General features: G+C 45.7%; 1 protein-coding gene across 6 annotated transcripts in view; it reads right to left on the reverse strand.

Moving 5' to 3' along the window:
* Positions 1-12473, reverse strand: part of UNC79 (unc-79 homolog, NALCN channel complex subunit) — a 133065-nt gene that overhangs the window by 83488 nt on the left and 37104 nt on the right. For all 6 annotated transcript variants that reach the window (XM_053376274.1, XM_053376264.1, XM_053376261.1 and 3 more), the window contains 4 exons: positions 10623-10663; positions 6802-6830; positions 4440-4669; positions 575-746 (listed from right to left, as the gene is read on the reverse strand). In XM_053376274.1, coding sequence (XP_053232249.1) covers positions 575-746; positions 4440-4669; positions 6802-6830; positions 10623-10663 — 472 coding nt within the window. The remainder of the gene's footprint in view (positions 1-574; positions 747-4439; positions 4670-6801; positions 6831-10622; positions 10664-12473) is intronic.

The following is a 12473-nucleotide window of genomic DNA, read 5'->3' on the forward strand; positions in this document are numbered from 1 at the left end:
GTTAGGATGTGTGCAAGTGGAAAGTCTTTGGGAAAGACCACGAGGAGCGACAAGGCTGATATCAAGCTTGTGCAACACTACTTGGAAAAGCAGTATGTGAATGTTAAACAAAGAAGCAACAGACCCACTTAAACCCTCCTGGCCCTGCTAAGGTCTCAGATCAAGTAAGTTCTGCAGGTTTTGTAGCCTTCTCAGTAATGGCACCCACATTGTGGAATGCCCTCCCACCAGATGTCAAAGAGAAAAACAACTACCAGACTTTTAGAAAACATCTGAAGGCAGCCCTGTTTAGGGAAGCTTATAATGTTTGACGGAATATTGTATTTTAATCTTTTGTTAGAAGGAAACCCAGCCAGATGGGTGGGGTATAAATTATTATTATTATTATTATTATTATTATTAATTATTTCCATAACCTACAAAACCTGTTTGAGTAGTGACTCTGGAAAATTACACAAAGTCTGCTTCATATCTGCTTTTCTAGACTATGTAGCTCTGCAGTAAATTATTATATTATAGTAATCTCTTTAGAATCCAAAGAAGAAGAAGAACGGGAAAAGCAAAAGAAACTCACCAAAAACCAAATTCCAAACTGGCTCAGAAGGCGCTGGTCGTTCTTGTCATCATCTTTGTTATCAAAGTCTGTGTTGTCCAAAGAATGATGTGAAGAGGATAAGCCCAGCTGTCTCCTGCGATTCAGCTCATACTCCCGTTGCTCTGCGTGGAGTTCAGCCTCCTTCAGCAAGCTAAACAACAACATCAGGTGTCTCTAAACAGATGCCAAAAATACAGCTGTGCACAAGGCCCCACATTTATTATTTTATTTTTCCCCCTGTTGCCTTTGATTTTATGGCAAACCCCTCCTCACAAGGCACCTTCTATAAAAAAATAAAATTCCAGTGTATACAGTATCATGTTTCAAGAAAAGCAGCAATTTAAAGGAGCAGTCTCTAAGATAATTCATGGACCACCAGCACACCCTTACTGAAAAAATTACTAAAAACAAATAAAGACACTTTCGAATTGTCGCCAATATAAATCTTCAAAGGCAGGGATGGGGAGCCAGTAGCCATCCAGATGTTGTTGGACTACAACTTCCATCAGCCCCAACCAGCACAGCCAATGGTCAGGGGTGATGGGAGTTGTAGTCCAACACCATCTGGAAGGCCACAAGTCTCCCACCCCTGCTGCAAGAAAAAACACAGCTTTAAAAGTGGATTTTTTCTGAGTCTGCTTAAAAACATGAACTGATGGTGTCATATGTATAACATCTGGGAGGAAATTATATAACCATGGAGCTTTGTCTCTGATTATCTTATAGGCAGGTTGACAAGCAGGGCCTCTGAAGCTGATCTCAGGATCTGGGCAACCTCATTATTAGTAAAAGCAGTCCATTAAGTAACCTGTTCTCATGCCATATATATTCTTTGATTATGCTACATTGCAAACTGTTGGAACTCATCTGGTGTATTATTGTCCATGAATTGTTTTATGGAGACATCTACTTTACAAAGTGGGAAGCGGGTGGCGCTGTGGGTTAAACCACAGAGCCTAGGGCTTCCTGATCAGAAGGTCGGCAGTTCGAATCCCCGCGACGGGGTGAGCTCCAGTTGCTCAGTCCCAGCTCCTGCCAACCTAGCAGTTCGAAAGCATGTCAAAGTGCAAGTAGATAAATAGGTACCGCTCCAGCGGGAAGGTAAACGGCATTTCCGTGTGCTGCTCTGGTTCACCAGAAGTGGCTTAGTCATGCTGGCCACATGACCAGGAAGCTGTACGCCGGCTCCCTCGGCCAATAAAGCGAGATGAGTGCCGCAACCCCAGAGTCGGCCATGACTAGACCTAATGGTCAGGGGTCCCTTTACTTTTACCTTTACTTTACAAAGTACCAGAGGCAGAAGGTTAAGCAGTGGAGAACAAGTAGCTCCAGACCCTTGGTGCTGCTAATATAGATTATGCTCATCTCTATGTGTTCATTATTCTGCAAATAGCATAATTATTTGGACAGCCACTTTTATCCTAGACGAAGTATTGATCTAGGTCCTGAATGACCCGACTTCAGATTACTGCTCAGCTTTGAAGCTCACGGTGTGATCGAAAGCCGATCCCTCTGGGTTGCATCCAACTAAGTCAGAACTCAGAGCAGGCCCATTGGAATCAACAAGCGTTTGTTGGCCAGGACCAGCTTAGGCCTATTACTTTTGATGGGTCTACTAAGTCAGAGAACTCTCTGTCTGATCTGAACCTACCTCAAAGGGTTGTTGTGAGGCAAAAATAGGTTGCCCTGAGCTCACTAAAAGAAGGGATTGAATTATTAAGTCAAATTAAACTATTCAACGTGTAATGTAATAAACTGAGAAACTCCTCTTATACGTTACTTTAAATAAAATTTAAAAATAGCAATGCAACAAATGGAAACACATGAAATGAAAGAAAACCAGTTCGTTAGACAGGAAGCTCCTAGTGCTGGTTAGTAATTGATCTTCTGCTGTAAACTACAAGTTGAATAGCACTTGATGTCTCGCATTTCAGGGGGGCAATTTTCCTGGTTTGCGCATCTTGTCTCGCTATGTATCATCCCTGCAGAGGGAGCGACATAATCACGTGGGCAGGGCTGTTCTCCTCCCCCTCATGTTCACTTTCATTCCAAAAGCCACCGCTCTAATTTTATTGCTTCCTGCAAGTTGTTTCTTCAAAGAGATGAGGGAAAGCAGCAGTTGAAACTGACAAACTGCAAGAGTCAAAGGCTTTATTAATTCCTTCTCCTCACCTCCCCTTCTCCAGGCATCTGAAACAGCTGCTTAAATTCATTGTTTCCCGAAGCTGTTACCTCCTATCTACTTTTGGTACCATACTTCCTCCCCCCCCCCCTTTTTTACACTTTTTAATTAGCGAGAATGCACCTACATTTCCTTCTCTTTTCTTAAGTGTTATTTTGCACCCGCTGAAGTGAAATAGCAGGAATTAAAAATAATATGAAACAAATTAGCGCCTGCAGTCCAAGGGAAGAAGTTTGTGGGGTTTATCCAGTCTCCTCCCTCCTGCTGAGCTTTGAAAGGATAATTGGGTTAAGCAGAGAATAGCATTGCACAATCAAAATATGGATACTGGGGATAAATTATATAGTGGCGTTCAGGCTGCTGAAAAGCTTTGCTGCTTCAGGAGATGCTGCCCATTTGTTCTGATGGCATAGCAGCCAACATGACGCTCTCAGGATGTTATCAGACTACAACTCCCATCTCCCCTGCTCATTAGCCATGCTGCTTTGGGCTGCTGGGAGCTGAAGTCCAGAAACATTTTGGGACAGCTTAAGGTAAAGGACCCCTGGATGGTTAAGTCCAGTCAAAAGGGACGGAGGGAGCCGGAGTTTGTCCACAGACAGCTTTCCGGGTCATGTGACCAGCAGGACTAAACCGCTTCGGGCACATCGGAACACCATGATAGAAACCAGAGCACACAGAAATGCTGTTTGCCCTCCTGCCTAATAATAATAATAATAATAATAATAATAATAATAATAATAATAATAAATTTGTTATTTATACCCCACCCATCTGGCTGAGTTTCCCCAGCCACTCTGGGTGGCTTCCAATCATGTGTTAAAAACAATACAGCATTAAATATTAAAAACTTCCCTAAACAGGGCTACCTTCAGATGTCTTTTAAAGAGAAGATAGCTGCTTATTTCCTTCACATCTGAAGGGAGGGCGTTCCACAGGGCTGGCGCCACTACCAAGAAGGCCCTGTGTCTGGTTCCCTGTAACCTCACTTCTCGCAATGAGGGAACCGCCAGAAGGCCCTCGGCACTGGATCTCAGTGTCCAGGCTGAACGATGGGGGTGGAGACGCTCCTTCAGGTATACAGGACCGAGGCCGTTTAGGGCTTTAAAGGTCAGCACCAACACTTTGAATTGTGCTCGGCAACGTACTGGGAGCCAATGCAGATCCCTCAGAACCGGTGTTATGTGGTCCCGGCAGCCACTCCCAGTCACCAGTCTAGCTGCCGCATTCTGGATTAATTGCAGTTTCCGGGTCACCTTCAAAGGTAGCCCCACGTAGAGCGCATTGCAGTAGTCCAAGCGGGAGATAATTAGAGCATGCACCACTCTGGCAAGACAGTCCACAGGCAGGTAGGGTCTCAACCTGTGTACCAGGTGGAGCTGGTAGACAGCTGCCCTGGACACAGAATTAACCACTGGTGTGCTTTTGAACTGCTAGGTTGGCAGAAGCTGAGACAGAGCAATGGGAGTTCACCCCGTTGCAGGGATTTGAACCACCAACCTTTTGTTTGGCAAGCCCAAGATATTCAGTGGTTTGGGCCACAGCGCCACCCGCTACCGTGTTGAGCTTAGAATGATTTCCATGCATGGATGGGAGAGGGAACGGGACAGACAACAGCAGGATTTGGGTTCCGCGTGTGTTCACCTGCCTGCTGTGGGTTACCTGATAACAGCTTCCACAGTACAAACTAGCTCCTCAGCCCCACACTCCCGAGTGTTGATAGGAGGCGGTGATGTCTGGTAGAGATGCGTCTCGGCCGTTGCCCCAACTTCACTGCTGTGGTGGTTGGAGTGGCATCGTTTGCAGTAGCGCACCGGCCTGTTCCCATGGCGACCGCAGCAGCCGGCAGAGAAACACGTGACAACAGCCCTCCTAACATGCGAGCTACAGTTCTGGAAAGAAGCAATGTAAGTGTCATTAAGCCCATCATGGTGACTGAGAAGAATCGAAGAGCTATCTATTCAAAGAATTAGCAGCTTATCCAGCAGGAGGGAGAGAAACACACATGTGTGTAGTTTGAATTTAAGTAAAGGTAAAGGGACCCCTGGCCGTTAAGTCCAGTCGTGGATGACTCTGGGGTTGCGGCGCTCATCTTGCTTTACTGGCTGAGGGAGCTGGCATTTGTCCGCAGACAGCTTCCGGGTCATGTGGCCAGCATGACTAAGCTGCTTCTGGCAAACCAGAGCAGCGCACGGAAAAACAGTTTACCTTCCTGCCAGAGTGGTACCTATTTATCTACTTGCACTTTGACGTGCTTTCAAACTGCTAAGTTGGCAGGAGAAGTTTACTTGGGTGTGATTTGGTGAAATCGGCTGGCTTGACTTGTGAAATGAGCGTTCTGCAGGAGCAGAACATGGGTTTCAAATGACTGGCTTTTTTAGCAGCCATTTTGTGACTGGCTATGCCCTCCCACATGGCACCCATTTTGTGGCGACACACAGCACTTAGGCAAAATTCCAAGTGTGCCCTCCGAAACACTAAATCATACCCCCTGGTCAATGTGTGCGTTTTAAAAGATGGTTGGTGAATACTTACTGTAAATAACATCATTTAAATTCATTTTATCAAAATCAGTAGGGCTTATTTCAGAGAAAATAAGCTTAGTATGGTGTATGGTATTAATGCAAGTGAATTCCAATTTTTGTGGAGGGTGTATATATTTCAGTTTTAGCGACATGGAATCTTACACTGCTTCTGTTGTCAAATGCACATGTTTTATGAAATTATAACATTGGCATTTTCTCCTTTTTATAGCACATGGTAAAATGAGGACCCTTCAGCATTCTGCTCCCAGGCTTCTCAGTCAAGATCTGCACTAAACATTTAAAACATATTCAACACACATTTAAGGCATCTGAGTTCCCCCAAATAATTCTGGGAGCTGCAAGTTGTTAAAGGCACTGGAAATGGTAGCTTTGTGAGGGGGGAAACTACAATTCCTAGGATTATCTGGGCAAAGTAATGTGATTTATGTGTGTGCTGAATATGCTTTGAATGTGTAGTGTGGAACTACCGTCATGACTTTAAAAAGCCCAGAGTGCAGGAGGTAACTGGCTCTACTCCCTGGGCCACCATTTTGCAACTGGCTGCTCCCACAATTTCATACATGGCTCCGCTTGGTTGATGTTGAGGTACTATTTTTTTAAAAAAATAAAGCAGACCCCGCAAGTCTGCCATACACAATGAAACAAGGAACTGTGAACAAGATATCTCATTTCCTCTTGCCATCTGCAGTCTCCTGCTCTAGGGTGGACTCTAGACACATATAAAAAAACACACTGTGAAAATGCTTTTTAAAAACCGTTTTGAAAAATATGTTGAATTTGCCATAAGCTCACCATCGCCATCTAGTGTCGATTTTGTATAATGCCCTTAAAACGCACTTAAAATGTTGTATTTGCAGCTGTGTCCTAGGTCTAATTGTGCCACAATAGCTGTGTCCTAGGTCTAATTGTGCCACAATTCCTTTATGTCATGGCATGTGGTAGGGAAAGGTAAGTGGTGTTTTTTTTAAATAAGAAGGCCATACTTTGATAGAATAGTAGTGACAACTCCAAGATGCAAAGCCTGGCTGAAGCAATTCCAGTTTGAGCAAATGAGAACAAATTGTTCATTTGAGGCGCTAAAAGGAATCACTAGATGAAAATAAATTTGTAGGCATGCTTCATTTTGTTCTGCTGAAGCCTTTAAATTATCCTTGTAATCTCCATTCATTCCTATGGGCCTCGTGCCACAGCAATTATTTGTGGATTGCACTCACACCGAACTGCGCAAGGTGAAATGAATGGCAACAAGGCAGCGCTTGAAAATAGCCACTGAATATCAACGTCCAGTAATCAGAAGCACAATGTCAACACGTTCCAGCAACATTCCACAGACTCCAATACGACAGAACCCTCCATCTCTTAACCAAAAACGACGACAATGGGAGAATATTTGCACTGCGTGTGACGACGAGATGAAATCACAGACAAAAATAAAAAGCTGAGAGTGATGCCCCATCACATAGATGGAAGAGTCTTACCTTCTTTTGACATATAGCAGAAATTTCGGCTGTAATGGGAAGGTAAACGGAATATCAAAACAGTTATGATCACTCCTTTGACAGGCTGATCTGGGGCCTTACAAGATATTCTAGAGAAAATGGAATTACGAGGTGGTGATAGTGTGACCATCAAAAATCTTGTTTGCCTGTTCAGCACATTTATGTCTCCTAATAGCAGTTTCTGGGGATCGTGGACAGGAGAGTTGTATTGCACTAATGCCTCCATTTACATAGATGTCTGGTTGGAGACTTTGAGAACAGAATGCTGGACTAGATGGGCCTCTGGTTTGATCCAGCAGAGCTTCTCTTATTATATGTGTGCTGGAAACAGACCGCTAGCCATATAGAACGCTTCCAAAATGGGGCACCTCTTGTAGTTCTGTTCGCAAAGCTAAGCAGGTTTAGGCTTTGCAAGTACCGTATTTTTCGCCCTATAGGACGCACTTTTTCCCCTCCAAAAATGAAGGGGAAATCTGGGTGCGTCCTATGGGGCGAATGCAGGCTTTCGCTGAAGCTTGGAGAGCGAGAGGGGTCGGTGCGCACCGACCCCTCTTGCTCTCCAGGCTTCAGGAAAACATCCGCAGCCTACTTCCCGGAGCGCCGGGCGCGCTGAAAGCAGAGCGCTCGGCGCTTCGGGAACACATCCGCAGCGTGGGGAGCCCTGCAGGAGTTCACCGCAGGGCTCCCCTCGCTGCAGATAGCAGCCTGCCGCCTGGCAGGAAGGGCGCCCTGAAGCAGAGCACCCCTCGCGCCGGGCAGACATCCGCAGCGTGGAGAGCCCTGCAGGAGTTCCCCGCAGGGCTCCCCACGCTGCGGATAGCAGCCTGCCGCCCAGCGCGAGGGGCGCCCTGAAGCAGAGCGCCCCTCGTGCCGGGCAGACATCCGCAGCGTGGAGAGCAGCCTGCCGCCTGGCAGGAAGGGCGCCCTGAAGCAGAGCGCCCCTCGCGCCGGGCAGACATCCGCAGCGTGGGGAGCCCTGCAGGAGCCGAGGATAGCAGCCTGCCGCCCGGCGCGAGGGGCGCCCTGAAGCAGAGCGCCCCTCGCGCCGGGCAGACATCCGCAGCGTGGGGAGCCCTGCAGGAGTTCCCCGCAGGGCTCCCCATGCTGCGGATAGCAGCCTGCCACCCGGCGGGCAGGGCGTGCTGAAGCAGAGCGCCCCGCGCGCCGGGCAGAGATCGGCCAGCCCCACAAGCTCGGGGGACAGCAGGGAGGCGCAGCGCCGCTATCCCGCTGTTCCTCGACCTGGTTCGGTTTCCCCGACCTGGTTTTGGGGGGGGGGGAATAAAGAAAAATAAATTTGCCTTTATTTCCCCCCAAAAAAACTGGGTGCGTCCTATGGGGCGGAGCGTCCTATGGGACGAAAAATACGGTATCTAGAATGGGACATCTTTTGTAATTCAGAGCTTCTTTCTCTTACAGTTCTAAAACATGGCAGGTGTTCCCTGCTTCCCACCTGCATGGAAATGGTAAATGATTCTGGCCAGTCCAACGCAATGAGTAGTAGCGTGACCCTGTTCTCCATACAGAGGTAGAAGCCAGAGAATTCATTGGAGCAATGTGCACAAGAAGAGATGCACAGATGGTAAAAGTAGTCTGAGCCAAGAGAAGAGCTGGAATAGAGAGTGCCGCTAAATTCTGGGTTCATAATAAATTGTTAGGCCTCCGTGGAGTAAAACTCCTGGCACCAGACTCAGGGCTTACTAGAATCTGGATTTCACCACAAGAAGCACTGGCTGAACTCACAACAAATTACCCAAAAAATGTTCAGGGTTAGTGAAATACACAAAAGCAGCACCAGAGGGTGTCAAGACCTAGAATTTGCCAGGTTCCAGAATAGTGCTACCATTTCTGCTTTGCACAAAACACCCAATTCTGGAACCAGCACTGCATGAAGATTACTATACTATACTATACTATACTATACTATACTATACTATACTATAATTAATATGCAGTGCTATTTTTCTAGAAAAAGAGGTGCCAGAACTCAACATGAACACCTCCCTTATTCTCTTAGAATGTCAACGGCGCCCACCTGAGAGGTGCCGGAACCGAGTTCCGGTGAGTTCTGACTGAAAAAGAGACGTGTGTATCAACAGATTGTAAAGCTCTTGCCTACAGCCTCTGAATTGTAGTAAATCACTGATCCTTTGCTAGAAAAAAGTTTCCATCTTAAATATATTTACTTGGAGTTAAAAAAAAAAAAAGAAGAAAAAGAGACGTGTGGCTCAGGCGCGCTGCAGGCCAGGCCCAGCGTTCACCCCCCTCAGGGATGAGACCCAGGGCAGCCTGCACCCACCGCTCCCCCCTTCCTATGCCACCAATCCAGCCTGTATTTGTTGCAATCAGAGCCGCTTCCTTTCTGCTGCTGTTCAACTTCCCGAGCAGAATACACGATTCATCTCACTGTGCACTATTTAATGTAAGTTAGGTAACTTACACCACATTCATTTCAATGGAAAGCAAATGTTAAAACAATGTCAAAAACGTAACTAATTATGTGCCTAACATCAATCTACAAATGGCTGATATTGAATCTGCTCCCCCCGAGGGATAGCCCCACTGATCCTCTGCGACCAGTTCCAGTCAGGCTGGCAGACAGCAGTCCTGAACACCCTTCAGAAACTGGGTTTTGCCCCTCAAGCCCTTCTAAGCCTGGGGTTGGGCCAGGCAAAAGCTACAGTCAGGCAAAGAATCATAGACACCGATAGACAATGGGACTGCTCAAGGTGCCCCGACTATAAAATTGGAGAAATCAAGAGATATATAGCAGCACCGGCAGCATATCTCTTCTTTCTCGTATCTAAAAATGCAAGAAGGGCCTTTACACTTGCCAGAAGCTCGGCCCTGCCCTCGCCGGTCCTGGATAGAGCCTTTTAAAAAGTCCCATATGCTCAGAGACTTTACGCCAGTCCATCGGGGGAGGTAGGAAGCCCAGAGCACATGTTCTTTAGATGTCCCTTTTATGAAGGGGCACGTGGTAAGACCATTGATCCCCTGCTGGTGAGGCTTGCTGACCTCCCGGAAAAGCAAAAATTCGACCTTTTTCTGTTAGGCAAAGATCAGAAGACAACCGAGATGGTCGCCAGATTCTGTGTACAGATCTATAGGCGAAGACCACCTCCCAACTCAAACTAGTTCATTAAGAAAATCCCCAAACTCGGTTCTATGGGTGACTGTGGATCGGCTCCCTGCGGTAGTTTATTGTTGTACATTATTTTTAAATTTATTGTTGTACATTGTTTTAATTGTTTGTTTTCTTTCTGTGACTGTACCCCCAAGTGTGTTTTATAAGCTGGTCTCCGACCGTAATAAATTATCTATCTAATTATGTATAGATGGTGCACTTAAAAGCAACAATGTGAATGAGTCATATTTGTTTGACTGATTTCCATTTCGGAAACTGAACGGCTGCTATTTTCGCTTCCTTCCCCACTTTTGCCTGGATTCTCTGGCATCTTTAATTGCAACTCTGATCATTCCTGAACTTATGTCAGCTCAAACCATTTGTCCATCTAGTCCAGTATCGCCTGTTCTGACTGGCAGCAGCTCTCCGGGGTCTCCAACAGAGAGTCTTCCCCATCACCTGCTGCCTGATTTTTGAAACTGGAGGTGCTGGGGATTTGAACTCAGGGCCTCCTGCATGCATGCCACGTTCTCTACCCCCAAGCTATGATACAGGGGCTTGGTTTGAATGACCTTTGAGCACCCTTAGAATCCCACAATTCTATGATTCTATAAAAACTCCCATATCACGGTATTGCCATTAGTACTTGCTATCCAACTTTAAATGGTCTTACCTTGTGGTAAAAGAACATCAATCAACCATTCACTGTGATCCCTTAAAAGGAAAGGAAAGAATCAGAGTAGTTTGTGATGTGTTTTCCCTACCCCCACCACCAAAATAAAATAAAATAAAATAAAATATGAAAAAGCCATTTTTAAACTGTGCAGGCTGGGCTCCTCCTGATTATGGATAGTATCTATCTCTGTAATTTTTACTTCTGAACTGGACTACTTTGTCACATTGCATTTATCGCACATTACTACTGTACTGATGTCAGGTCTGCTATGTTCTACCCATTTTTTGCAGCTTATATTGAAAATTCTCAATTAGATGAAGAAATACAGAGCACCTTTGACTATCCTCAGATGGCTACGGGTGTGATCCCAACATAAAAAGAGAACAAACAGCTCCACCATCTAATTCACTTGTTCCTGCTTAAAAGCCAGACCTCCTAGCAAATTTAATTATTTTCACTTCAGGTTTAAATCAAAGATGACTTCAACACCAAGGTGACTTCTATAAAATTAAATTACCTTTTCCCCCTTCTGCAAATGGCCTCGCTGTGATGCCAAGGCCACTATAAAGCAGCAGGCAAAAATAAGAAGTGCACCTTCTGGTCTAATTTTTAGTAAATGTGCATTTCTTTGCCCTAAATTTTTATTATTATTGGACTCTGAAACTAAGGGGAAACGCTATCAAAGCGGTGAAGCCACGGTGTATTTTAAAATGTGCTTCTCTAAACCGCAACCCGCCAAACTGAACAGCAACCACTGTTACAATTTTATTACACTATAAAAATGCTCCCTTCTAAATGTCTCGCGGAAGGCAATAACAACGCCTTGTTGAGATGGAAAGTCGTGTTATCCCTTCCCTGTAATAACTGGTGCATGGAGAAGAAATACATGATTATGTGCCAAAGTTTATAACCTAATCCTGTACAGCCAAGGTTGGGTGGTAGATAGATTACTGCGATGCGCTCTTTGTGGGGCTGCCCTTGAGGTTGGTCCAGAAGGTGCAGTTAGTGTGAAATGCAGTACCTTGAATGCTCACTGGGGCCAGCATATTACGCTGCTGCTCAAAGAATTGCACTGGCTGCCAACTGACTACCAGGTTTCAAGGTGCTAGTTCTGGTGTATAATGTCTAATACAGCTTGGGACTAGGATACCTGAAATATTTTCTCACCCCTTATCTCAATCACTGCACTCTAAAGATGAGGGCCTCCCACAGGTACAGGGGAACCTCAGTTTTTGAGTGTCTCGGAAGCCCAACATTTCGGAACCTGAACGCCGAAAACCCAGAAGTGATTGCTTCCGTTTTTGAATGCACCTCAGAAGTCGAACGGCTTCCAAGGCACGTTTCTCAATTTTTACCATTGAAACTGCCAACAGCCCTTTGCACCTTGGTTGTCGAATGTTTCAGAAGTCCAACGGTCTTCCGGAATGGATTATGTACGACAACCGAGGTTCCACTGTACCATTTTATCAGGAGGTCTCCTCTGTACAATATAGGAATTGGGCCCCTACACTTTGGAATTCGCCACACACAGACCCCGTTATATATTTAATAAATAAATGAAATGCCAGGTTTAGATGTGAGGAGGCCATATCAGACCCCCTCAGAGCCAAACTAGATGTGTTGCCCTGCACACAACTTTTTAGGGCTTGATTTAGATTGGGACCATGATATGCAGGCAAGTTGTTGTTGTTGTTGTTGTTTTTAAAAAAACCCTCTCTGCCCCTGCTGCAGTCCCATTTTCAGACCTCGCGCCTCTGGGGATGTGTTTCAAAAGGCAGAGGAATATTGCCCCCCCCAAGCTACAAAATCAGAAGTGACCTGAGCAATTTCTTGTGGATATAGGTTTCC

Source organism: Podarcis raffonei, chromosome 1 (assembly GCF_027172205.1).
Source record: "Podarcis raffonei isolate rPodRaf1 chromosome 1, rPodRaf1.pri, whole genome shotgun sequence".
In the NCBI taxonomy this organism is placed as follows: domain Eukaryota; kingdom Metazoa; phylum Chordata; class Lepidosauria; order Squamata; family Lacertidae; genus Podarcis; species Podarcis raffonei.